Source organism: Onthophagus taurus, unplaced genomic scaffold (genome assembly GCF_036711975.1).
Source record: "Onthophagus taurus isolate NC unplaced genomic scaffold, IU_Otau_3.0 ScKx7SY_14, whole genome shotgun sequence".
In the NCBI taxonomy this organism is placed as follows: Eukaryota; Metazoa; Arthropoda; class Insecta; order Coleoptera; family Scarabaeidae; genus Onthophagus; species Onthophagus taurus.
The window spans coordinates 2,216,495-2,241,165 of NW_027248939.1; the positions used below are offsets into that span (position 1 = coordinate 2,216,495).

The window sequence follows — 24,671 nt, forward strand, 5'->3', positions numbered from 1 at the left end:
AGCATGTTGGAGATAAAAAACAAAATGTGCCCAAAACGTGATATTATGACGTTATACGCCGTTCTGAGACATGTTTGAACTTTCTATCACTTTTGGTTCCGATAATTCTGTTGACCATATTTGTGATATTCAGGCGCCAAATGACATGTTGGAGCATGTTGGAGATAAAAAACAAAATGTGCCCAAAACGTGATATTATGACGTTATACGCCGTTCTGAGACATGTTTGAACTTTCTATCACTTTTGGTTCCGATAATTCTGTTGACCATATTTGTGATATTCAGGCGCCAAATGACATGTTGGAGCATGTTGGAGATAAAAAACAAAATGTGCCCAAAACGTGATATTATGACGTTATACGCCGTTCTGAGACATGTTTGAACTTCCTATCACTTTTGGTTCCGATAATTCTGTTGACCATAATTTTGATATTCAGACGCCAAATGACATCTTTGAGCATGTTGGAGATAAAAAACAAAATGTGCCCAAAACGTTATATTATGACGTTATACGCCGTTCTGAGACATGTTTGAACTTTCTATCACTTTTGGTTCCGATAATTCTGTTGACCATATTTGTGATATTCAGGCGCCAAATGACATGTTGGAGCATGTTGGAGATAAAAAACAAAATGTGCCCAAAACGTTATATTATGACGTTATACGCCGTTCTGAGACATGTTTGAACTTTCTATCACTTTTGGTTCCGATAATTCTGTTGACCATATTTGTGATATTCAGGCGCCAAATGACATGTTGGAGCATGTTGGAGATAAAAAACAAAATGTGCCCAAAACGATATATTATGACGTTATACGCCGTTCTGAGACATGTTTGAACTTTCTATCACTTTTGGTTCCGATAATTCTGTTGACCATATTTGTGATATTCAGACGCCAAATGACATCTTTGAGCATGTTGGAGATAAAAAACAAAATGTGCCCAAAACGTGATATTATGACGTTATACGCCGTTCTGAGACATGTTTGAACTTTCTATCACTTTTGGTTCCGATAATTCTGTTGACCATATTTTTGATATTCAGACGCCAAATGACATCTTTGAGCATGTTGGAGATAAAAAACAAAATGTGCCCAAAACGTTATATTATGACGTTATACGCCGTTCTGAGACATGTTTGAACTTTCTATCACTTTTGGTTCCGATAATTCTGTTGACCATATTTGTGATATTCAGACGCCAAATGACATCTTTGAGCAAGTTGGAGATAAAAAACAAAATGTGCCCAAAACGTGATATTATGACGTTATACGGCGTTCTGAGACATGTTTGAACTTTCTATCACTTTTGGTTCCGATAATTCTGTTGACCATATTTGTGATATTCAGACGCCAAATTACATGTTGGAGCATGTTGGAGATAAAAAACAAAATGTGCCCAAAACGTGATATTATGACGTTATACGCCGTTCTGAGACATGTTTGAACTTTCTATCACTTTTGGTTCCGATAATTCTGTTGACCATATTTGTGATATTCAGGCGCCAAATGACATGTTGGAGCATGTTGGAGATAAAAAACAAAATGTGCCCAAAACGTGATATTATGACGTTATACGCCGTTCTGAGACATGTTTGAACTTTCTATCACTTTTGGTTCCGATAATTCTGTTGACCATATTTGTGATATTCAGGCGCCAAATGACATGTTGGAGCATGTTGGAGATAAAAAACAAAATGTGCCCAAAACGTGATATTATGACGTTATACGCCGTTCTGAGACATGTTTGAACTTCCTATCACTTTTGGTTCCGATAATTCTGTTGACCATAATTTTGATATTCAGACGCCAAATGACATCTTTGAGCATGTTGGAGATAAAAAACAAAATGTGCCCAAAACGTTATATTATGACGTTATACGCCGTTCTGAGACATGTTTGAACTTTCTATCACTTTTGGTTCCGATAATTCTGTTGACCATATTTGTGATATTCAGGCGCCAAATGACATGTTGGAGCATGTTGGAGATAAAAAACAAAATGTGCCCAAAACGTTATATTATGACGTTATACGCCGTTCTGAGACATGTTTGAACTTTCTATCACTTTTGGTTCCGATAATTCTGTTGACCATATTTGTGATATTCAGGCGCCAAATGACATGTTGGAGCATGTTGGAGATAAAAAACAAAATGTGCCCAAAACGTGATATTATGACGTTATACGCCGTTCTGAGACATGTTTGAACTTCCTATCACTTTTGGTTCCGATAATTCTGTTGACCATAATTTTGATATTCAGACGCCAAATGACATCTTTGAGCATGTTGGAGATAAAAAACAAAATGTGCCCAAAACGTTATATTATGACGTTATACGCCGTTCTGAGACATGTTTGAACTTTCTATCACTTTTGGTTCCGATAATTCTGTTGACCATATTTGTGATATTCAGGCGCCAAATGACATGTTGGAGCATGTTGGAGATAAAAAACAAAATGTGCCCAAAAAGTTATATTATGACGTTATACGCCGTTCTGAGACATGTTTGAATTTTCTATCACTTTTGGTTCCGATAATTCTGTTGACCATATTTGTGATATTCAGGCGCCAAATGACATGTTGGAGCATGTTGGAAATAAAAAACAAAATGTGCCCAAAACGTGATATTATGACGTTATACGCCGTTCTGAGACATGTTTGAACTTTCTATCACTTTTGGTTCCGATAATTCTGTTGACCATATTTGTGATATTCAGGCGCCAAATGACATGTTGGAGCATGTTGGAGATAAAAAACAAAATGTGCCCAAAACGTTATATTATGACGTTATACGCCGTTCTGAGACATGTTTGAACTTTCTATCACTTTTGGTTCCGATAATTCTGTTGACCATATTTGTGATATTCAGGCGCCAAATGACATGTTGGAGCATGTTGGAGATAAAAAACAAAATGTGCCCAAAACGTGATATTATGACGTTATACGCCGTTCTGAGACATGTTTGAACTTTCTATCACTTTTGGTTCCGATAATTCTGTTGACCATATTTGTGATATTCAGGCGCCAAATGACATGTTGGAGCATGTTGGAGATAAAAAACAAAATGTGCCCAAAACGTGATATTATGACGTTATACGCCGTTCTGAGACATGTTTGAACTTCCTATCACTTTTGGTTCCGATAATTCTGTTGACCATAATTTTGATATTCAGACGCCAAATGACATCTTTGAGCATGTTGGAGATAAAAAACAAAATGTGCCCAAAACGTTATATTATGACGTTATACGCCGTTCTGAGACATGTTTGAACTTTCTATCACTTTTGGTTCCGATAATTCTGTTGACCATATTTGTGATATTCAGGCGCCAAATGACATGTTGGAGCATGTTGGAGATAAAAAACAAAATGTGCCCAAAACGTTATATTATGACGTTATACGCCGTTCTGAGATATGTTTGAACTTTCTATCACTTTTGGTTCCGATAATTCTGTTGACCATATTTGTGATATTCAGGCGCCAAATGACATGTTGGAGCATGTTGGAGATAAAAAACAAAATGTGCCCAAAACGTGATATTATGACGTTATACGCCGTTCTGAGACATGTTTGAACTTTCTATCACTTTTGGTTCCGATAATTCTGTTGACCATATTTGTGATATTCAGGCGCCAAATGACATGTTGGAGCATGTTGGAGATAAAAAACAAAATGTGCCCAAAACGTGATATTATGACGTTATACGCCGTTCTGAGACATGTTTGAACTTTCTATCACTTTTGGTTCCGATAATTCTGTTGACCATATTTGTGATATTCAGGCGCCAAATGACATGTTGGAGCATGTTGGAGATAAAAAACAAAATGTGCCCAAAACGTGATATTATGACGTTATACGCCGTTCTGAGACATGTTTGAACTTTCTATCACTTTTGGTTCCGATAATTCTGTTGACCATATTTGTGATATTCAGACGCCAAATGACATCTTTGAGCATGTTGGAGATAAAAAACAAAATGTGCCCAAAACGTTATATTATGACGTTATACGCCGTTCTGAGACATGTTTGAACTTTCTATCACTTTTGGTTCCGATAATTCTGTTGACCATATTTGTGATATTCAGACGCCAAATGACATCTTTGAGCATGTTGGAGATAAAAAACAAAATGTGCCCAAAACGTGATATTATGACGTTATACGCCGTTCTGAGACATGTTTGAACTTTCTATCACTTTTGGTTCCGATAATTCTGTTGACCATATTTTTGATATTCAGACGCCAAATGACATCTTTGAGCATGTTGGAGATAAAAAACAAAATGTGCCCAAAACGTTATATTATGACGTTATACGCCGTTCTGAGACATGTTTGAACTTTCTATCACTTTTGGTTCCGATAATTCTGTTGACCATATTTGTGATATTCAGACGCCAAATGACATCTTTGAGCATGTTGGAGATAAAAAACAAAATGTGCCCAAAACGTGATATTATGACGTTATACGCCGTTCTGAGACATGTTTGAACTTTCTATCACTTTTGGTTCCGATAATTCTGTTGACCATATTTTTGATATTCAGACGCCAAATGACATCTTTGAGCATGTTGGAGATAAAAAACAAAATGTGCCCAAAACGTTATATTATGACGTTATACGCCGTTCTGAGACATGTTTCAACTTTCTATCACTTTTGGTTCCGATTATTCTGTTGACCATATTTGTGATATTCAGGCGCCAAATGACATGTTTGAGCATGTTGGAGATAAAAAACAAAATGTGCCCAAAACGTGATATTATGACGTTATACGGCGTTCTGAGACATGTTTGAACTTTCTATCACTTTTGGTTCCGATAATTCTGTTGACCATATTTGTGATATTCAGACGCCAAATTACATGTTGGAGCATGTTGGAGATAAAAAACAAAATGTGCCCAAAACGTGATATTATGACGTTATACGCCGTTCTGAGACATGTTTGAACTTTCTATCACTTTTGGTTCCGATAATTCTGTTGACCATATTTGTGATATTCAGGCGCCAAATGACATGTTGGAGCATGTTGGAGATAAAAAACAAAATGTGCCCAAAACGTGATATTATGACGTTATACGCCGTTCTGAGACATGTTTGAACTTTCTATCACTTTTGGTTCCGATAATTCTGTTGACCATATTTGTGATATTCAGGCGCCAAATGACATGTTGGAGCATGTTGGAGATAAAAAACAAAATGTGCCCAAAACGTTATATTATGACGTTATACGCCGTTCTGAGACATGTTTGAACTTTCTATCACTTTTGGTTCCGATAATTCTGTTGACCATATTTGTGATATTCAGACGCCAAATGACATCTTTGAGCATGTTGGAGATAAAAAACAAAATGTGCCCAAAACGTGATATTATGACGTTATACGCCGTTCTGAGACATGTTTGAACTTTCTATCACTTTTGGTTCCGATAATTCTGTTGACCATATTTTTGATATTCAGACGCCAAATGACATCTTTGAGCATGTCGGAGATAAAAAACAAAATGTGCCCAAAACGTTATATTATGACGTTATACGCCGTTCTGAGACATGTTTGAACTTTCTATCACTTTTGGTTCCGATAATTCTGTTGACCATATTTGTGATATTCAGACGCCAAATGACATCTTTGAGCATGTTGGAGATAAAAAACAAAATGTGCCCAAAACGTGATATTATGACGTTATACGGCGTTCTGAGACGTGTTTGAACTTTCTATCACTTTTGGTTCCGATAATTCTGTTGACCATATTTGTGATATTCAGACGCCAAATTACATGTTGGAGCATGTTGGAGATAAAAAACAAAATGTGCCCAAAACGTGATATTATGACGTTATACGCCGTTCTGAGACATGTTTGAACTTTCTATCACTTTTGGTTCCGATAATTCTGTTGACCATATTTGTGATATTCAGGCGCCAAATGACATGTTGGAGCATGTTGGAGATAAAAAACAAAATGTGCCCAAAACGTGATATTATGACGTTATACGCCGTTCTGAGACATGTTTGAACTTTCTATCACTTTTGGTTCCGATTATTCTGTTGACCATATTTGTGATATTCAGGCGCCAAATGACATGTTTGAGCATGTTGGAGATAAAAAACAAAATGTGCCCAAAACGTGATATTATGACGTTATACGCCGTTCTGAGACATGTTTGAACTTTCTATCACTTTTGGTTCCGATTATTCTGTTGACCATATTTGTGATATTCAGGCGCCAAATGACATGTTTGAGCATGTTGGAGATAAAAAACAAAATGTGCCCAAAACGTGATATTATGACGTTATACGCCGTTCTGAGACATGTTTGAACTTTCTATCACTTTTGGTTCCGATAATTCTGTTGAACATATTTGTGATATTCAGACGCCAAATGACATCTTTGAGCATGTTGGAGATAAAAAACAAAATGTGCCCAAAACGTTATATTATGACGTTATACGCCGTTCTGAGACATGTTTGAACTTTCTATCACTTTTGGTTCCGATAATTCTGTTGACCATATTTGTGATATTCAGACGCCAAATGACATCTTTGAGCATGTTGGAGATAAAAAACAAAATGTGCCCAAAACGTGATATTATGACGTTATACGCCGTTCTGAGACATGTTTGAACTTTCTATCACTTTTGGTTCCGATAATTCTGTTGACCATATTTGTGATATTCAGGCGCCAAATGACATGTTGGAGCATGTTGGAGATAAAAAACAAAATGTGCCCAAAACGTGATATTATGACGTTATACGCCGTTCTGAGACATGTTTGAACTTTCTATCACTATTGGTTCCGATAATTCTGTTGACCATATTTGTGATATTCAGGCGCCAAATGACATGTTGGAGCATGTTGGAGATAAAAAACAAAATGTGCCCAAAACGTGATATTATGACGTTATACGCCGTTCTGAGACATGTTTGAACTTTCTATCACTTTTGGTTCCGATAATTCTGTTGACCATATTTGTGATATTCAGGCGCCAAATGACATGTTGGAGCATGTTGGAGATAAAAAACAAAATGTGCCCAAAACGTTATATTATGACGTTATACGCCGTTCTGAGACATGTTTGAACTTTCTATCACTTTTGGTTCCGATAATTCTGTTGACCATATTTGTGATATTCAGACGCCAAATGACATCTTTGAGCATGTTGGAGATAAAAAACAAAATGTGCCCAAAACGTGATATTATGACGTTATACGCCGTTCTGAGACATGTTTGAACTTTGTATCACTTTTGGTTCCGATAATTCTGTTGACCATATTTGTGATATTCAGACGCCAAATGACATCTTTGAGCATGTTGGAGATAGAAAACAAAATGTGCCCAAAACGTTATATTATGACGTTATACGCCGTTCTGAGACATGTTTGAACTTTCTATCACTTTTGGTTCCGATAATTCTGTTGACCATATTTGTGATATTCAGGCGCCAAATGACATGTTGGAGCATGTTGGAGATAAAAAACAAAATGTGCCCAAAACGTTATATTATGACGTTATACGCCGTTCTGAGACATGTTTGAACTTTCTATCACTTTTGGTTCCGATAATTCTGTTGACCATATTTGTGATATTCAGACGCCAAATGACATCTTTGAGCATGTTGGAGATAAAAAACAAAATGTGCCCAAAACGTGATATTATGACGTTATACGCCGTTCTGAGACATGTTTGAACTTTCTATCACTTTTGGTTCCGATAATTCAGTTGACCATATTTGTGATATTCAGACGCCAAATGACATCTTTGAGCATGTTGGAGATAAAAAACAAAATGTGCCCAAAACGTTATATTATGACGTTATACGCCGTTCTGAGACATGTTTGAACTTTCTATCACTTTTGGTTCCGATAATTCTGTTGACCATATTAGTGATATTCAGGCGCCAAATGACATGTTGGAGCATGTTGGAGATAAAAAACAAAATGTGCCCAAAACGTGATATTATGACGTTATACGCCGTTCTGAGACATGTTTGAACTTTCTATCACTTTTCGTTCCGATAATTCTGTTGACCATATTTGTGATATTCAGGCGCCAAATGACATGTTGGAGCATGTTGGAGATAAAAAACAAAATGTGCCCAAAACGTGATATTATGACGTTATACGCCGTTCTGAGACATGTTTGAACTTTCTATCACTTTTGGTTCCGATAATTCAGTTGACCATATTTGTGATATTCAGACGCCAAATGACATCTTTGAGCATGTTGGAGATAAAAAACAAAATGTGCCCAAAACGTGATATTATGACGTTATACGCCGTTCTGAGACATGTTTGAACTTTCTATCACTTTTGGTTCCGATAATTCAGTTGACCATATTTGTGATATTCAGACGCCAAATGACATCTTTGAGCATGTTGGAGATAAAAAACAAAATGTGCCCAAAACGTTATATTATGACGTTATACGCCGTTCTGAGACATGTTTGAACTTTCCATCACTTTTGGTTCCGATAATTCTGTTGACCATATTTGTGATATTCAGACGCCAAATGACATCTTTGAGCATGTTGGAGATAAAAAACAAAATGTGCCCAAAACGTTATATTATGACGTTATACGCCGTTCTGAGACATGTTTGAACATTCTATCACTTTTGCTACCGATAATTCTGTTGATCATACTTGTGATATTCAGACGCCAAATGACATCTTTGAGCATGTTGGAGATAAAAAACAAAATGTGCCCAAAACGTGATATTATGACGTTATACGCCGTTCTGAGACATGTTTGAACTTTCTATTACTTTTGGTTCCGATAATTCAGTTGACCATATTTGTGATATTCAGACGCCAAATGACATCTTTGAGCATGTTGGAGATAAAAAACAAAATGTGCCCAAAACGTGATATTATGACGTTATACGCCGTTCTGAGACATGTTTGAACTTTCTATCACTTTTGGTTCCGATAATTCTGTTGACCATATTTTTGATATTCAGACGCCAAATGACATCTTTGAGCATGTTGGAGATAAAAAACAAAATGTGCCCAAAACGTTATATTATGACGTTATACGCCGTTCTGAGACATGTTTGAACTTTCTATCACTTTTGGTTCCGATAATTCTGTTGACCATATTTGTGATATTCAGACGCCAAATGACATCTTTGAGCATGTTGGAGATAAAAAACAAAATGTGCCCAAAACGTGATATTATGACGTTATACGGCGTTCTGAGACATGTTTGAACTTTCTATCACTTTTGGTTCCGATAATTCTGTTGACCATATTTGTGATATTCAGACGCCAAATTACATGTTGGAGCATGTTGGAGATAAAAAACAAAATGTGCCCAAAACGTGATATTATGACGTTATACGCCGTTCTGAGACATGTTTGAACTTTCTATCACTTTTGGTTCCGATAATTCTGTTGACCATATTTGTGATATTCAGGCGCCAAATGACATGTTGGAGCATGTTGGAGATAAAAAACAAAATGTGCCCAAAACGTGATATTATGACGTTATACGCCGTTCTGAGACATGTTTGAACTTTCTATCACTTTTGGTTCCGATTATTCTGTTGACCATATTTGTGATATTCAGGCGCCAAATGACATGTTTGAGCATGTTGGAGATAAAAAACAAAATGTGCCCAAAACGTGATATTATGACGTTATACGCCGTTCTGAGACATGTTTGAACTTTCTATCACTTTTGGTTCCGATTATTCTGTTGACCATATTTGTGATATTCAGGCGCCAAATGACATGTTTGAGCATGTTGGAGATAAAAAACAAAATGTGCCCAAAACGTGATATTATGACGTTATACGCCGTTCTGAGACATGTTTGAACTTTCTATCACTTTTGGTTCCGATAATTCTGTTGACCATATTTGTGATATTCAGACGCCAAATGACATCTTTGAGCATGTTGGAGATAAAAAACAAAATGTGCCCAAAACGTTATATTATGACGTTATACGCCGTTCTGAGACATGTTTGAACTTTCTATCACTTTTGGTTCCGATAATTCTGTTGACCATATTTGTGATATTCAGACGCCAAATGACATCTTTGAGCATGTTGGAGATAAAAAACAAAATGTGCCCAAAACGTGATATTATGACGTTATACGCCGTTCTGAGACATGTTTGAACTTTCTATCACTTTTGGTTCCGATAATTCTGTTGACCATATTTGTGATATTCAGGCGCCAAATGACATGTTGGAGCATGTTGGAGATAAAAAACAAAATGTGCCCAAAACGTGATATTATGACGTTATACGCCGTTCTGAGACATGTTTGAACTTTCTATCACTATTGGTTCCGATAATTCTGTTGACCATATTTGTGATATTCAGGCGCCAAATGACATGTTGGAGCATGTTGGAGATAAAAAACAAAATGTGCCCAAAACGTGATATTATGACGTTATACGCCGTTCTGAGACATGTTTGAACTTTCTATCACTTTTGGTTCCGATAATTCTGTTGACCATATTTGTGATATTCAGGCGCCAAATGACATGTTGGAGCATGTTGGAGATAAAAAACAAAATGTGCCCAAAACGTTATATTATGACGTTATACGCCGTTCTGAGACATGTTTGAACTTTCTATCACTTTTGGTTCCGATAATTCTGTTGACCATATTTGTGATATTCAGACGCCAAATGACATCTTTGAGCATGTTGGAGATAAAAAACAAAATGTGCCCAAAACGTGATATTATGACGTTATACGCCGTTCTGAGACATGTTTGAACATTCTATCACTTTTGCTTCCGATAATTCTGTTGACCATACTTGTGATATTCAGACGCCAAATGACATCTTTGAGCATGTTGGAGATAAAAAACAAAATGTGCCCAAAACGTGATATTATGACGTTATACGCCGTTCTGAGACATGTTTGAACTTTCTATCACTTTTGGTTCCGATAATTCAGTTGACCATATTTGTGATATTCAGACGCCAAATGACATCTTTGAGCATGTTGGAGATAAAAAACAAAATGTGCCCAAAACGTTATATTATGACGTTATACGCCGTTCTGAGACATGTTTGAACTTTCTATCACTTTTGGTTCCGATAATAGTAGTAGATAAAAGCCGATTCTAGAACCTCCTCTCAGAACCTCAGGTCAAGGTCAAGGCCAAGGTCACGTTGAGTGACCATGACCTTGACCTTGCCCTGAGGTTCTGGGAGGAGGTTCCAGAATCGGCTATTGCAAAGGGGGTCGTTGACCAGTAACCTTGACCTAAACAATGACCTTTACTTTGAGCTCACCTCAGGTCAAGATCACGTTTAGTGACCATGACCTTGATCAGTAACCTTGACCTGAACAATGACCTTTACTTTGATCTCAACGGAGACCTTGAAGTCAACCTTAATTGTGACCATTACATTGACCGTGTACGTGACCGGAAATGAAGGTTACACGACGTGAGGCCATTGAAAACCCCACTTCGGAGGAGGTATGCTTTAAATAGCAGATAGAAAATCGTGTTCAACAGTATTGAAGTAAGAGTGTTGTGAACATAAAGAAATTGAGGAACTTGTAGCTCCTATTTTAAGCAGTTTACATCGCTTAAATATAATGGCATCGAGAAATCCAATTAAAGTCATCGATATGCAAGGGTTTACTTTATCTTCGGGATTTCGAGTTAAAGAATTGGCTATCGGTGATGGTGAGTCGATTTCCCATTTCATATTTCAACCTGATATAAGTTATGAAAGACTCAATAAGCGAGAATGTCGACAAGTGCGTTGGGAGGAGAATAACTTACACCATTTGCATTACGAGAATGGATATGTGCCCTATAATCAACTGAAAGACATTCTGGAACAGCATACATGCGGAGTGGAGGTGGTGTTTGTAAAGGGATCTCAAAAAGAAAAGGTATTGAGAGACCTATTATCATCGGTAAAGCCAGTGATTATTAATTTACAAGATAATATATATTGCCCTTTGCTTTCGTTGAGTCAAAATTCTTGCGCATATCATTATAAATCGGAAAGCAGTTGTGCAATTGAAAATGTTAAATTAATTTTAAAATTTTTAAAAATGGATTTAGATTAGTGTTAAAATTTAAAATTTAAATAAATTAATTTTTATTGTACTGACTTTTTTTATTCAATTTAAATGTATCACATTCCTAATCCTAATATATAAAATGGAAAAGAAAAACAACCGAATTAAATTTCATTTAATTTATTGAACTCGTCTTTAATAAATGATAAACAATTGCATATCTTTTTAACGTATTATTTATGGTGTCAACTCGACGCCCCCGAGTTAGCAGTTCATGATGTTTTTTTTTGGTGTACTCAAGTCGAGTGATGACTCTTCTCGGGTGCTCCCGGAGGAGTGGAGCATGACCGGGTTGGATTTACTTTGAGCTCACCTCAGGTCAAGATCACGTTGAGTGACTATGACATTGATCAGTAACCTTGACCTGAACAATGACCTTTACTTTGACCTCAACGGAGAACTTGAAGTCAACCTTAATTGTGACCGTGACGTCCCCACCTAAAATGATGTGCATAAATAGCAAGTCAGGTTCATAAAAGATTAGTTTCATTGAAATCATCCGACGTAGTGGTGACATAACAACGCAGAACAAGTAAGTCCATAAACACTTGTCTTACAGCAGAAGTATTAATGTTATATATACTTAGTGGGTTCCAGACAACAATATACAAAAGCACCGAAGAGAAGTCTCGAGGTTCAACAGGCGGTGTCCAAAAAAGCGAGCATAAGTCCAAAGGTGATAAAACCCTCGTTGACACCCGTGGCATCTGAAGAGGTGTTAAAACAAGAAAAGTTTAATACAGTTATAGAGTGTGGTAACAATATGCAAGCGGTCGCTGATGGAAAAGATTCGTTTGCAGACTTAAGCCCTTTTATTATGACGCAAAGTGTTAACGGTAATAATGAAGTAGTTTCGAGAATAGATAACATGGAGAGCTTAACCAACATGTCGGACAGTACAGTAAGAGCAAGTAGAGGTCCTCTATTTTCGGAAACAGTGTATGCACTAAATAAGAGCCGCACGAAATGTGTGGCAATAGGATTAAGTGCTGACTTACATTTTGAACCAGTGGTAAGGTTAATGGGAAAAGGTCAATGTTTAACATTAACGGAAAACGATTGGCACAACATTATTATGTATAAGTCAACAATCACAAACAGTTTTGCTAATCAGTCTCCGTCGCAGATAGTGTTGTGTGGTGTCAGTATATCGTGCGATTGGATGGAAAACGTTTGCAAGATTTTAAAGTTGGAGAGGGGTGGAGAATATGTATATATTGCATATGAATCGTTGCATGAGCTTTGGAACGTAGCAGATTTAGTAGCAACTCGACTGAAATTATTGAGAACTGTGAATTACAAAGCATATTATGATAGTGTTATAAACGCGTTAGCTGCAATGGATGGAGATGTGAAACGTAATATGTTAACGATGCTCAATGAATCGTGTTCTGAACAAATATGTATAAGTAAGGAAGTGATGTTGTACAATTTCGATAAAATCTTGTTGGATGTAGATTTGTTTAAATTATTTCACAATCAATAAAGACATGGGTAAGGTGCGGATTGATGAGAGTAAAAATGAGATGCATAGAATGTATGCATGGACTTATGCGTATAGACAATCACGAAAGTGTAATTGGGAGGAAATGTATTTAGATCGTCTTAGATTTAAGAATAGAATAAGTTATGTAAATGATATGTTACACCTGTACTTAAGCAGCGAATTTAGAAATAAGATTTTTCATGAAAGATTTAAATATGTAATGACTTAAAATAAATAAAATTTTTTTTCAAATGTGAGCGTATTATTAACCATCCAATATTCACCGAATAATGTGCGAAAGCTATTAAATATAATGGTATGAATGTTAGGACAGTGAAACAGTATGCATCGATCAAGCAAACGGTCTGGTCGAGGTATTGTGAATACATTAATCAATAAGCTTCCGATAGAACTACATTTGCCAGGTTATAATTATTGCGGTCCGGGAACCAAATTGGTAAAGAGATTAGTTCGTGGAGATCGGGGAGTGAATAAATTAGACGACGCCTGTAAAACGCATGATATTGCCTACGCAGCGACATCGAATTTAGCTGAGCGACACATAGCCGATAAAGAGTTGTATAAGACGGCGAAAGAGCGGTTGAGAAGTAAAGACGCAAGCTTAGGAGAGCGACTATCGTCGGCGTTAGTGTCAACGATAATGAAAGGAAAAACAATAATGGGTATGGGAATGCAAATTCGTGCCCTAAGACGTAGAGGGACAACTCGTCAGAAGTTGAAACGTGGCGGTAAGTTGTCGTTTACGCAGGCAATGAACTTAGTGCGGCGAGCGATTGCACAGACCAACAGTACGAATACAAAGGGAGATGTACAAGTGGGTTACAATCTGTTGAAACCTTATCAAGGTAGAATACTTAAACCGCGCGGAAAAATAATCAAGATTCCCAAGACGGGAGGTTTTTTACCCTTAATACTTGCAGCTTTGGGTGCTCTCGGTTCTTTAGGCGGAGGTGCAGCAGCTATTGCAAAAACCGTAAACGAAGCAAAAATAGCAAGGGAGCAGTTACAAGAAGCCCAACGTCACAATCGGGCTATGGAACCAAAAGCGATCGGCAGCGGTTTGTATATTAAACCATATAAGCAAGGTTGCGGACTAGTCATGAAAACGGTATCACGAAAATCAAAGCGACTAAAACGCCCCAAGAGGGCGAACAAAATTGGTACAGGAATGTTTATTAATCCATATAAAAAGGGTTGTGGTTATAAAACTGTAGCAAAAAACTAATAAAAATACCCCAACATTCTTTAACGGATGTAGAGTTAAGGCGATATGCACGAGCGCTTGATCTGTTAAACTTTCGTGGGGTGTACATGAGAAACAATTTACCGAAGAAAATCCGAAAACGAGAGAGTGGGATAATAAATCTTGATAATCGTACGGGTCCCGGTACTCACTGGACAGCTTACAACAAGGATGGTGTAAATGTTAACTACTTTGACAGTTATGGAGATTTACGACCACCGATTGAAGTGGAGAAGTATTTTATATCGGATGGGGGGAGAAATATTGTGAGGTATAATTATCGACGATATCAAAAAGAAGATCAAACAAATTGTGGACAATTGTGTCTGCATTTCTTAGATAGTTTAAATACCAAGGAAGTATCCGTGTAAGATTAGTCTTGAGAACAACAATGGAACAAGATACAATACATACAAGTTATACATTTACGCTCACCGGAAGGGGGTCGGAGTTGTCTTGTAACTTTAACCCACCGATTTATTTGAATGAACTCGGTACATACGAGTTAGCTCTTTTAAATTTCGAAACGTTCAATACGTTACCTAATATCGATTCAACAAACAATATTTTACAATATGAAGATCATATGGGAAATTTTACAGAGAATATTGAAATACCGCTAGGAACATACGATATTAACGATATTAACGAATACGTTAAAAAAACATTAACAGCGAGGAATATTCTCAGCGTGACTACACCGGGTACACAGATACGCATAAGAGGTAATAATAATACGCAACGTGCTGAGATAAAAACAAACCGGCGAATAAATTTTGCTAGCGATAATTCAATCGGTTCCTTACTTGGTTTTAACCCTAAAGTTATACCTAAAAACACGATAACAGAATCGGATCATATCGTGAATATAAATAAAACGAATGCATTACAAATTTATTGTAATTTGAGCTCCGGATCGTATACGAATGGACAACCCATGCACGTGTTGTATCATTTCTTCCCGAACGTACCGGCTGGTTTTAAAATAATAGAAGCTCCGCAACAACCGATTTACTTACCTGTTACAACGAACGTGATTAGTACATTAATAGTACGCATACTTGATCAGGACGGTCAGTTGGTAAACTTCAGAGACGAAGAAGTGACCGTGAGAGTGCACTTGAAATCGGTGTGAGTAGTAGGGTATTTAATATGGGTATAGTGTACGACGTTCGAAGAAAAGCACAGGAAAATCTGGGTGATAGAGTAATGTATAAAACGGTACGAAAGGATGTAAAACCTAACAGTAAGCGAAAATCAACTACCCAGTTAACACGCGTCAATCGTCAGTATTTAAGCAACTTAGGTTTTCAACTACTATAAATGGAGTCCTTAAACGTCACGGAGAAAATAAAAGTAGATAACTCGATTGTAAGTTACGAATATCATTCCCATCAACCGTTTGGTTCTACTAGCTTCGGTAACAATGATGAAATTCGTATAGGCATACCCGAAATAGACAATTACACATTGCCTCATGAAAGTTTTTTGTATGTGGAAGGGAGCGTACGTAAACTGGATGCGAGTGGTAAAGCAACAAAAGATGCTAGTGCAACTGCAAAATTGATAAATAATCCTGTAGCGTTTATGTTCAGTGATATTCGCTATCTTATAAATGGTGTTCAAATAGATGGAGTGAGAAACGTGGGGTTAACATCATGTATGAAAGGATACTTTTCGTATACCCCTCACGATATAATAAAGTTGGCGAACGCAGGTTGGAACATGGGCGAGGATCTGCTAGGTCAAGTGGTCCCAACATCCCCTGTAACGGATGCAATAATGGATAAAAATGGAAATTTTGGATTGAGTGTACCGCTAAAGACATTAATAGGGTTTGCTGAAGATTTTAAAACAATTGTGATGAATGTGAGACAAGAGCTAGTGTTAATTCGTAATAATGATGATAATGATGTGCTTGTGAATACGGTAGAAGAACCGTTACAGTTAAAAATCGATAAAGTTGTGTGGAGAATGCCCCATCTAGCCGTAGGCTTACGAGAACAATTAGCTCTAACAAAAATAGCAGGACGAAATATTGATCTGCAAATACCTTTTCGCAGTTGGGAAGTACATGAATATCCTTCTTTACCTCAAACAACAAAGCATTCATGGGCTGTGAAAACAGCTCCGCAGTTGGAAACACCTAGATTTATAATAATTGGGTTTCAAACAAAGAAGAAAGGAAAACAGTTGGCGAACATGGCAACCTTTGATAATGTAAAACTCACCAATTTGACGGTATTCCTAAACGGTGAACGCTACCCATACGATAATCTGAACGTGGACTTTGATAGTAATCGTGTCGCAGTGTTATATGACATGTATACACGCTTTCAAAAGTCCTACTATGGGAAGGAAGGAGAACCATTACTCACTCCGAAACAATTTATTGAAAATTATCCACTGATTGGAATTGATTGTACATATCAAGCAGAAGCGCTACACAAAAGTGGGGTAGAAATACGGATAGAATTTACGACAAAAAATCCGATTCCTGATGGTACCACAGCATACTGTTTAGTTTTACATGATAAGGCGTTTCAATATTCTCCACTAACAAAAATCGTCAAACAAATGACTTGAGTATGGGGAAAGAAGGGTTGGTAGTGTGTAGTTGGATCGGATCCTGAGCCGCATCGCACCCGTAGCTCATCATCCGAAATGTGAGACTTCTATATTCAGCGTAAACAAAAAAAAAAGTCGTAGAGTATAAGTTGTGCGACAGATTTCTACGGCTGCATAGTATGGATAATCGTGTTGATGTACGGAAGCAAGATGTATTCAAATAAAACTCAATACATAATTCTCGATATACAAGGTTTCATGGTCAACGAAGATCAGTTCGTACCTAAAGAATTAGCATCATGTGATAGTAACAAATGCATAACCCACCACGTTTTTCAACCGAGTAGCAGTATAGCTTCATTACCATCTAAATATAGGAATACTGCAAACAAAAAAAAAAATGCATTGTATTAAATGTACGTTAGAAAAGAAATAAATGTTATTTTTTTATCCATATTGATGAGTTTTATTTAAAGAAACCTCTTCACCTCCCCTTCCCCCTCCCCCCTCCCCCCTCCCCCCTCCCCTCCCCCTCCCCTGCCCCACCCCTGCCCCACCCCCCCGCGCGGGCTCAACTACGCTCCGCTTCGCTCCGCTCCGTACCGCGCTTCGCGCGACCGCCCGCGCGGGGGGGTGGGGCAGGGGTGGGGCAGGGGAGGGGGAGGGGAGGGGGAGGGGGGAGGGGGGATTGTAACCCCCCTTGAGTCACGGGCGAAGATAAGGTCCGAACGACCTCGCATTCTCAGACAGTATGACCTCCCCTTGGGCCACAGGCGATAACAAGGAGAAAACCTGGACAACCTCGCATTCCCAGACAGTATGACCTCCCCTTCAGTCACAGGCGATAACAAGGAGAAGACCTAAACGACCTCGCATTCCCAGACAGTTGACCGGACAAATACCTGTTCACTAACCCGTACTTAAAGGTAGTGGAAAGTGGGTTACTCCTCACTCCGTGTACAGCAGTCGCTGAGTGATATAGTAGTGTACAAAAGACGATAATTCCTTAAAAAGTGTGTTTACAATAATAACAGATTTTGTTAAAAACTGTGTTTTTCCGACCACGAAGAAATCGCCTTCTGCTAGAAAACCATTTGAAAAGTAAGTTACATCAATACAATTTTTATCGGTTTTCTTCATGTATGTTTGTGATGATTTCAGGTATTAATTGTTATACGCTGAGAAAAGTGGTTCTTCAGCGCATTGCAAACCTGTCAGACGTGATAGAAAACCATTTGAAAAGTAAGTTACATCAATACAATTTTTATCGGTTTTCTTCATGTATGTTTGTGATGATTTCAGACATTAATTGTTATACGCTGAGAAAAGTGGTTCTTCAGCGGATTGCAAACTTGTCAGACGTGAGCGAACGTATAATTTTAATAAAATAATCCAAATTTTTTGTAACCCTTTTGATTCCTTGAAGTCTTTCCCATTATGCTTCACTTAATTGGTAACAGCCACGCTCGTGCAAGCGATAATACCGATGGTATGACCGACCCACTGGTTGCCGTGCTGCCACGCAATAACGACAGTACGAATGTTGTTGAGTCAAGCCTACCGTCGTTACCATTATATTGCAGCGGCAACTTTGACGGTTTGAGTCGTACCATGCAGGATTTCACTACAGACCCACCACTGTACGAGCAAATAATGAATGAGCTCCGGTCACAGCCAGGGAACGACAATGGTGCGATTGTTACCACCAGTCCAACCTTGTCGTCCTACGGCTTAACTCGCATCAGTATGGAGATACGAGAAGAAGGAACATATCAGGAAGTTGTTGTGCCACCTGAACCTGCTACCAATCAGGCCGACGTGGTACAACCACTTCCAGATATTGTACATACGGATGTCACAAGTCAAGCACCTGCTGAAAACCAGGTGCTTGCGGCACCGTCTGTACCAGCGACGGAAGACGTATCCCAACCCTCCGATAGGATATGTGTTTCGCCTGTCTTCTCGAGTGGACCCATACGGTACACATCCCGCCGTATAAAAAAACGCGTCAACTTGTTGTCAAGGGGTTGCGTGAAACAAACTACCCGCCCAAACCCTTCTCCTGCTTCACAAGACTCCTGTAGATTGCTGCGAAACGCATTAGCCAAACCTCCCCGTAACACACGAAGAGTACCTACACTCGCTACAGTAACCAGACCTGCAACGGTGGTTACATCTCCACCAGAGGTGACCATCGACATCCGTGACAGCCCGCCAACTATCACAACTATCCCACCACAAAATGTGGTGTTCCCACCACCTTTACCTATCCCTACTATCCCGCAGAGGCAAAATCTTCCAGCTGTAAATACCGCACATCCCGACCCATGGGTTGATGCGTTTCTGCATTCAACAACCAACTTGGCAAGCAGTCTTTTGTCCCAAGAGGATTTTTTCATCTTGGGCTTGAAACCTCAATTGCAAACCAAAGTGACGACTTTGGAACATCATAAGCGCCACTTCGTGAACGCGTTGAATGCAGTAAACCAGAATCCCACCGTCTGCTTTGCTGCTTCTTCAAACATCCTTAACATGTACAACACCAAAATTAACCTGTATAAGTCCCTTCTCAGGCTGCTGCCTGACAACGGTTAATAGCGTTTTTTTTTTGAAGCTCGTTCAGTTTTTTTGTCTCTTGCAGTGTTAACGTTGCAGGAGTTGGCTATGGAGAGCGTTAATTCGACGATTTCCCGTAAAGACCGTACGTTGCGGTTAGTAGATGTTTTACCAAAGACTCTACTACTAAACGTAATGTACAGCTGGGACATATGCTTCTGGCGTCGAATATCCCGAAAGGGCGATCGAATCAATCTTGGGGAGGTTTGCTTCCCCACCGTGGAACGCTTTGGAAAGAAAATGTCGCAAGGCACCGTACATAAGTTGTTCCACGGTTCTCCGGTTGATTGGAGTTCAACTTTCGGAGTGGGTCTTCAGTATCAAGCAAGGTATGTTTTTTATGAATCACATTTGGGCAACCTTTGCTATCGTTGTCGACGCCGCCTACACCATATTAGTATAACGAACGTTTTACAACTGGATTGTCGTGTGAAATTGCGCTCGAAAATAAAGTATGCATCTTCTGAACGATTGCAGACTATTATTTTAAATAAAAAATATTGGTGTGCGATGTGTTGTCGTGTGTCTTTGTTTCGAGTCTGTTTTAAACCACAACTTGAGGAGGATCAAAGTACTGAGGAATTGTCGGAGGGATGTCTCAGCAACTAATATGTTGTAGGTGGTTTTTTCAAATTTGTACACCATCCTTGTATGATACTGAAAATCGTTCGAATTGATGATATGACAACAAGTTCGCTTCCTTTTCACCTTTTCCGCTCCCATGCTTTTGTTTATATGTATTATTAATTATTTATTTGAATATTTACCGTATCTACTTATTGTTACCGCTCCCATGCTTTTGTTAATATGTATTATTAATTACTTATTTGAATATTTACCGTATCTACTTATTGTTAATTTAATACTAAGTAGTGTAAATTGTACTGTGACTTACACTGCTTTATTTTGTTTAATCACATAACATCTGTATGTGAATAACCCACTGGTGGTTCTACTACATCAACCATACAGATACTTTTGAAATCATGATAATAAATAATTTTGTAAATTTATGTATACCACGTCTTATTGTAAAATAAATATTGTGTAATATTACGCACGCTTTAAATAACTTTCAAACTCAATGTTAACAGTTTATATAGTTAAAGTGTTGTAAACCATTATTTTGAAACAATGATAATAAATAATCTGCTGAAATTTTTTGTATGCTACATTTTATGATAAAATAAACATTGTTTTCTACTACGACTTCATTTCTTGTTAATCTCCCGTTCAAGTATCACCCGTCAGCATGGTTGAAGACGTTAAGTTTGTTAGCCAACCTTTAACACTACCAATCTGTAATCTTCATAACGACTTCGCTGCAAATAAATTTAAACGACATAGCGAATTATTTGGTGGGGAATGTAAACGTGGTTTGATAATTGGTTCTTCGGGTGCCGGAAAAACAAACGTAATGTTAACTTTATTGACAGCTCTCAACGGGTTGCGCTTTTTGAATGTATATTTGTGCTCTAATTCACTCTACCAAATCAAATACGAATTTCTACGACAATTACTTAAACCTATCCGCTCTTGCGGCTATTATGAATACTCAGATGTCGGACGATTTCTACCACCGTCAAAGGTGAAAGAATATTCAATTATTATTTTTGATGATATTGCTCCTACAGAGCAACAGATTATCAAGGAATATTTTTCATACGGTCGTCATAGAAACGTTGATACTTTTTTACTCGCTCAAAGTTATAGCGCCATTTCCAAGCAGCTTTTACGTGACAATTGCAACCTTTTAGTTTTATTTAAACAAGATCTCACTAACTTGAAACATATTTACAACGATCATTTGCTAGGGGACATTACGTGGGATGATTTTGTCAGAATTTGTCGAACTTGTTGGGATACACCGCACGGTATATTAGTTATTGATTTAGATTGCGATAAAAATAACGGACGCTATCGGAAAGGTTTCGATGAGTACATTATACTGTAAAACCATTGACTTTACGACTGCATGCTCAGTCTCTGTGCGATCATTACACTATCACGTTGAACTATGAATCGTAATGTTGCACAACAGTTAATAGCTGCGCGAGAAGATGTTAAACATAAAATACGCACTTTGAAAGGAGATATAAAACAGAAGCAGTCCATTGCCGAAGCTCAACTCGCTCCACTGAAAGAACCTCTGACAGATATTTCCAAAAAATTACAAACTGTCAATTTATTAGCGCTCGACAATAAATTCGGGATAAAACGTGATTTATTTACCCCGAAAAAGGAGCAGTCACCAGATATCTCAGCCTTACTGGCTGACTTGCAGAAACCTTCTAAAGGACTTAAACTGGAAACTCCTAGAGTGAAACCTAAACGTAGAGTTACGTCAACACCCATTAAACCGGGAGCTAGCATGGATGTTTCACCGGAACTCGCACGGAGTCCGCAATTTCTCAGCGACGAAGAGGTGTTCGAGGGTCGAGATACTACACCTGAGGTTTCTGTTCGTGAGTCAGACACATCTTTAGATGTCTACGAGCGGGACGCTAGGGAGCAGTTGGCGCGCATGAAAGAGAATATGGAGGGAATGATGGAACAGACAGTTATTAGAGAAGCTTTAGGGCAGCTGGACCCCTTACCACGTACCTATGTTACGGGTTTAACAGTAGATGTAAATAACGAGTTCGATCAAACTTACGGTGTTCGTGCACTTACCGATGGATTGTATATCGCAAATCAACCAATAACGTTTGACGGGAAAAACATTTTGGTGGGTGAATTTACTTATACAGGAACACCGGGGTTATACGAGTTGTTATTCAAAAATAAACCGGGTAAATTTACTTTACCAGATGCGAGAAATTACAAAGATATCTTACAACGTTCGAATGTACATAAAAGAGATTATGACGCTTCAAAAAGTATCATAACTGATGATGAAAATGAAAAGTTTGTGAACATAATCAAACCAATTTCCTTGGGTCAAAGACCAAATGTGTACTGGGCTCGATATTGGCCAAAACCTAAAACTGGATCAGGTCACTTAAATAAGTTGTTAGTACCTGCTGCAATTAAAGAGTACGAATACTGGGACGACGTGAACGAATTAGTTGATCGGTTGCGTTTACTACTTGCTTCCGAAGCAGCAGGTCATACTGCTCATCATAACGAAATTATATCCCTCATAGAGGAATTACGGGAAGCGCAAGTCATTCGTTAAGGGTATATAAACTTTTTTCTGTTTCTGTGACGCTTCAGAAGCCAATATGCCTTTAAACCGTTTTGGTGAACATGGTTCTACATCTATCGATAAATTTGGTAAGCATGTTCACCACCATGTTATACAGAACCACATAGCAAGATCCGAAGTTCTACAACCTTCATCAACATTTATTTTAACTTTACGTGGTGATGGAGATGTTGATCCAAAAACAAAACTTTATAAAATCACAAACAAAAGTGGAATTACGGATTACATCAATTCTTTCTACGAAGGTATGATAAAAGATGTTGTAAAGTCCGCTCATGTTCAGTTACTTGTTAACGATATCGTTATTAAGTCGCTCCAGGGAGTCCAACTCAAACGCGGAGATACCATTAAGTGTAAAAATAATGCACCGATAGGAGGACTACCTTTTCTTGTAGAGTTGTTGATTGAAGGGGTTGTAGAGTAATGGTTAGTGTTAAGCGAGATCTCGTTAACGAACTACATGCACCTGCGAGACGACATTATCGGCGACGCCGCGTTCTGCTTCACGGACTATTGGATCTTTATCAAGCTGATTTGGTTGAAATGATCCCATATGCGTCGGTCAATAAAGGTTACAAGTATATACTGACTGTTATCAACGCTTTTTCAAAATACGCATGGGCCTTACCACTCAAAACCAAAACTGGGAAAGAGGTTACTCAAGCTATGAAGGACATTTTGCATAGTAAAAAGAATATTACTCCGAGCAACTTACAAACCGATAATGGGAAAGAGTTTTACAATAGCGATTTTCAAAAATTAATGGAACAACTTAACATTAATCATTACAGCACCTATTCCACTTTAAAAAGCTCGATTATCGAACGGTTTAATAGAACCCTAAAAAATAAAATGTGGAAAGAATTTAGTATGCAAGGAAATTATCGCTGGTTAGACTTACTACCCAAATTACTAAAATCTTACAACAACACAATACATCGCACCATTCACATGAAACCTTCAGCTGTTAATCGACGAAATGAATCTGCTCTGTTAAATACTGTATACAATTCCATTAAAGTTGTCGACCCCAACCACCATAAATTTAATGTGGGGGAACACGTGCGAATTAGCAAGTACAGACACGCTTTTGCTAAAGGTTACCAACCAACTTGGTCCAATGAAATTTTCACCATAGCGACAGTTCAAAATACTAATCCCAGGACTTACCTTATTAAAGATGGTAGAGGAGAACCCATTCTTGGAGCATTTTACGACGAAGAATTACAACGTGTGAAACACCCGGATGTATTTTTAATTGAAAAAGTTCTTCGTCGAAAAGGAAATAAAGTCCGAGTGAAATGGTTGGGAATGGATAGCTCTCATAATTCTTGGATTGCAAAAAAGGATGTATTATAATTTTTACACTAAGAAAATAAAAAACTTTTTTTTAATTTCGTTGATTTTATTTCAAGTAACCTTTTTAACAACCTACTTTCTACTTTATATACAAGTTTTGTGATACAAGCAAGTATTTTTTT

The 24,671-nt window shown here is 38.0% G+C and overlaps 2 protein-coding genes across 4 annotated transcripts; both read left to right on the top strand.

The window, feature by feature from the left end:
* The first annotated feature begins 16,121 nt into the window (after positions 1-16,121).
* LOC139432309 (uncharacterized) lies at positions 16,122-17,384 on the top strand. Its single transcript, XM_071200802.1, has one exon. It carries the CDS (start codon positions 16,122-16,124, stop codon positions 17,382-17,384), a length of 1,263 nt encoding a protein of 420 aa, XP_071056903.1.
* A 665-nt stretch (positions 17,385-18,049) lies between these two features.
* Positions 18,050-21,191, top strand: LOC139432290 (uncharacterized). Of its 3 annotated transcripts, XM_071200782.1 has the most exons (3): positions 18,050-18,467; positions 18,528-18,608; positions 18,669-21,191. In XM_071200782.1, exon 3 carries the CDS (start codon positions 18,804-18,806, stop codon positions 19,959-19,961), a length of 1,158 nt encoding a protein of 385 aa, XP_071056883.1. In that variant the 5' UTR covers positions 18,050-18,467; positions 18,528-18,608; positions 18,669-18,803; the 3' UTR covers positions 19,962-21,191. The 3 variants fall into 3 exon arrangements, with proteins under 3 accessions (XP_071056883.1, XP_071056882.1, XP_071056884.1); XM_071200781.1 differs by having other exon boundaries at positions 18,528-21,191; XM_071200783.1 differs by lacking the exon at positions 18,528-18,608.
* Positions 21,192-24,671: the final 3,480 nt, after the last annotated feature.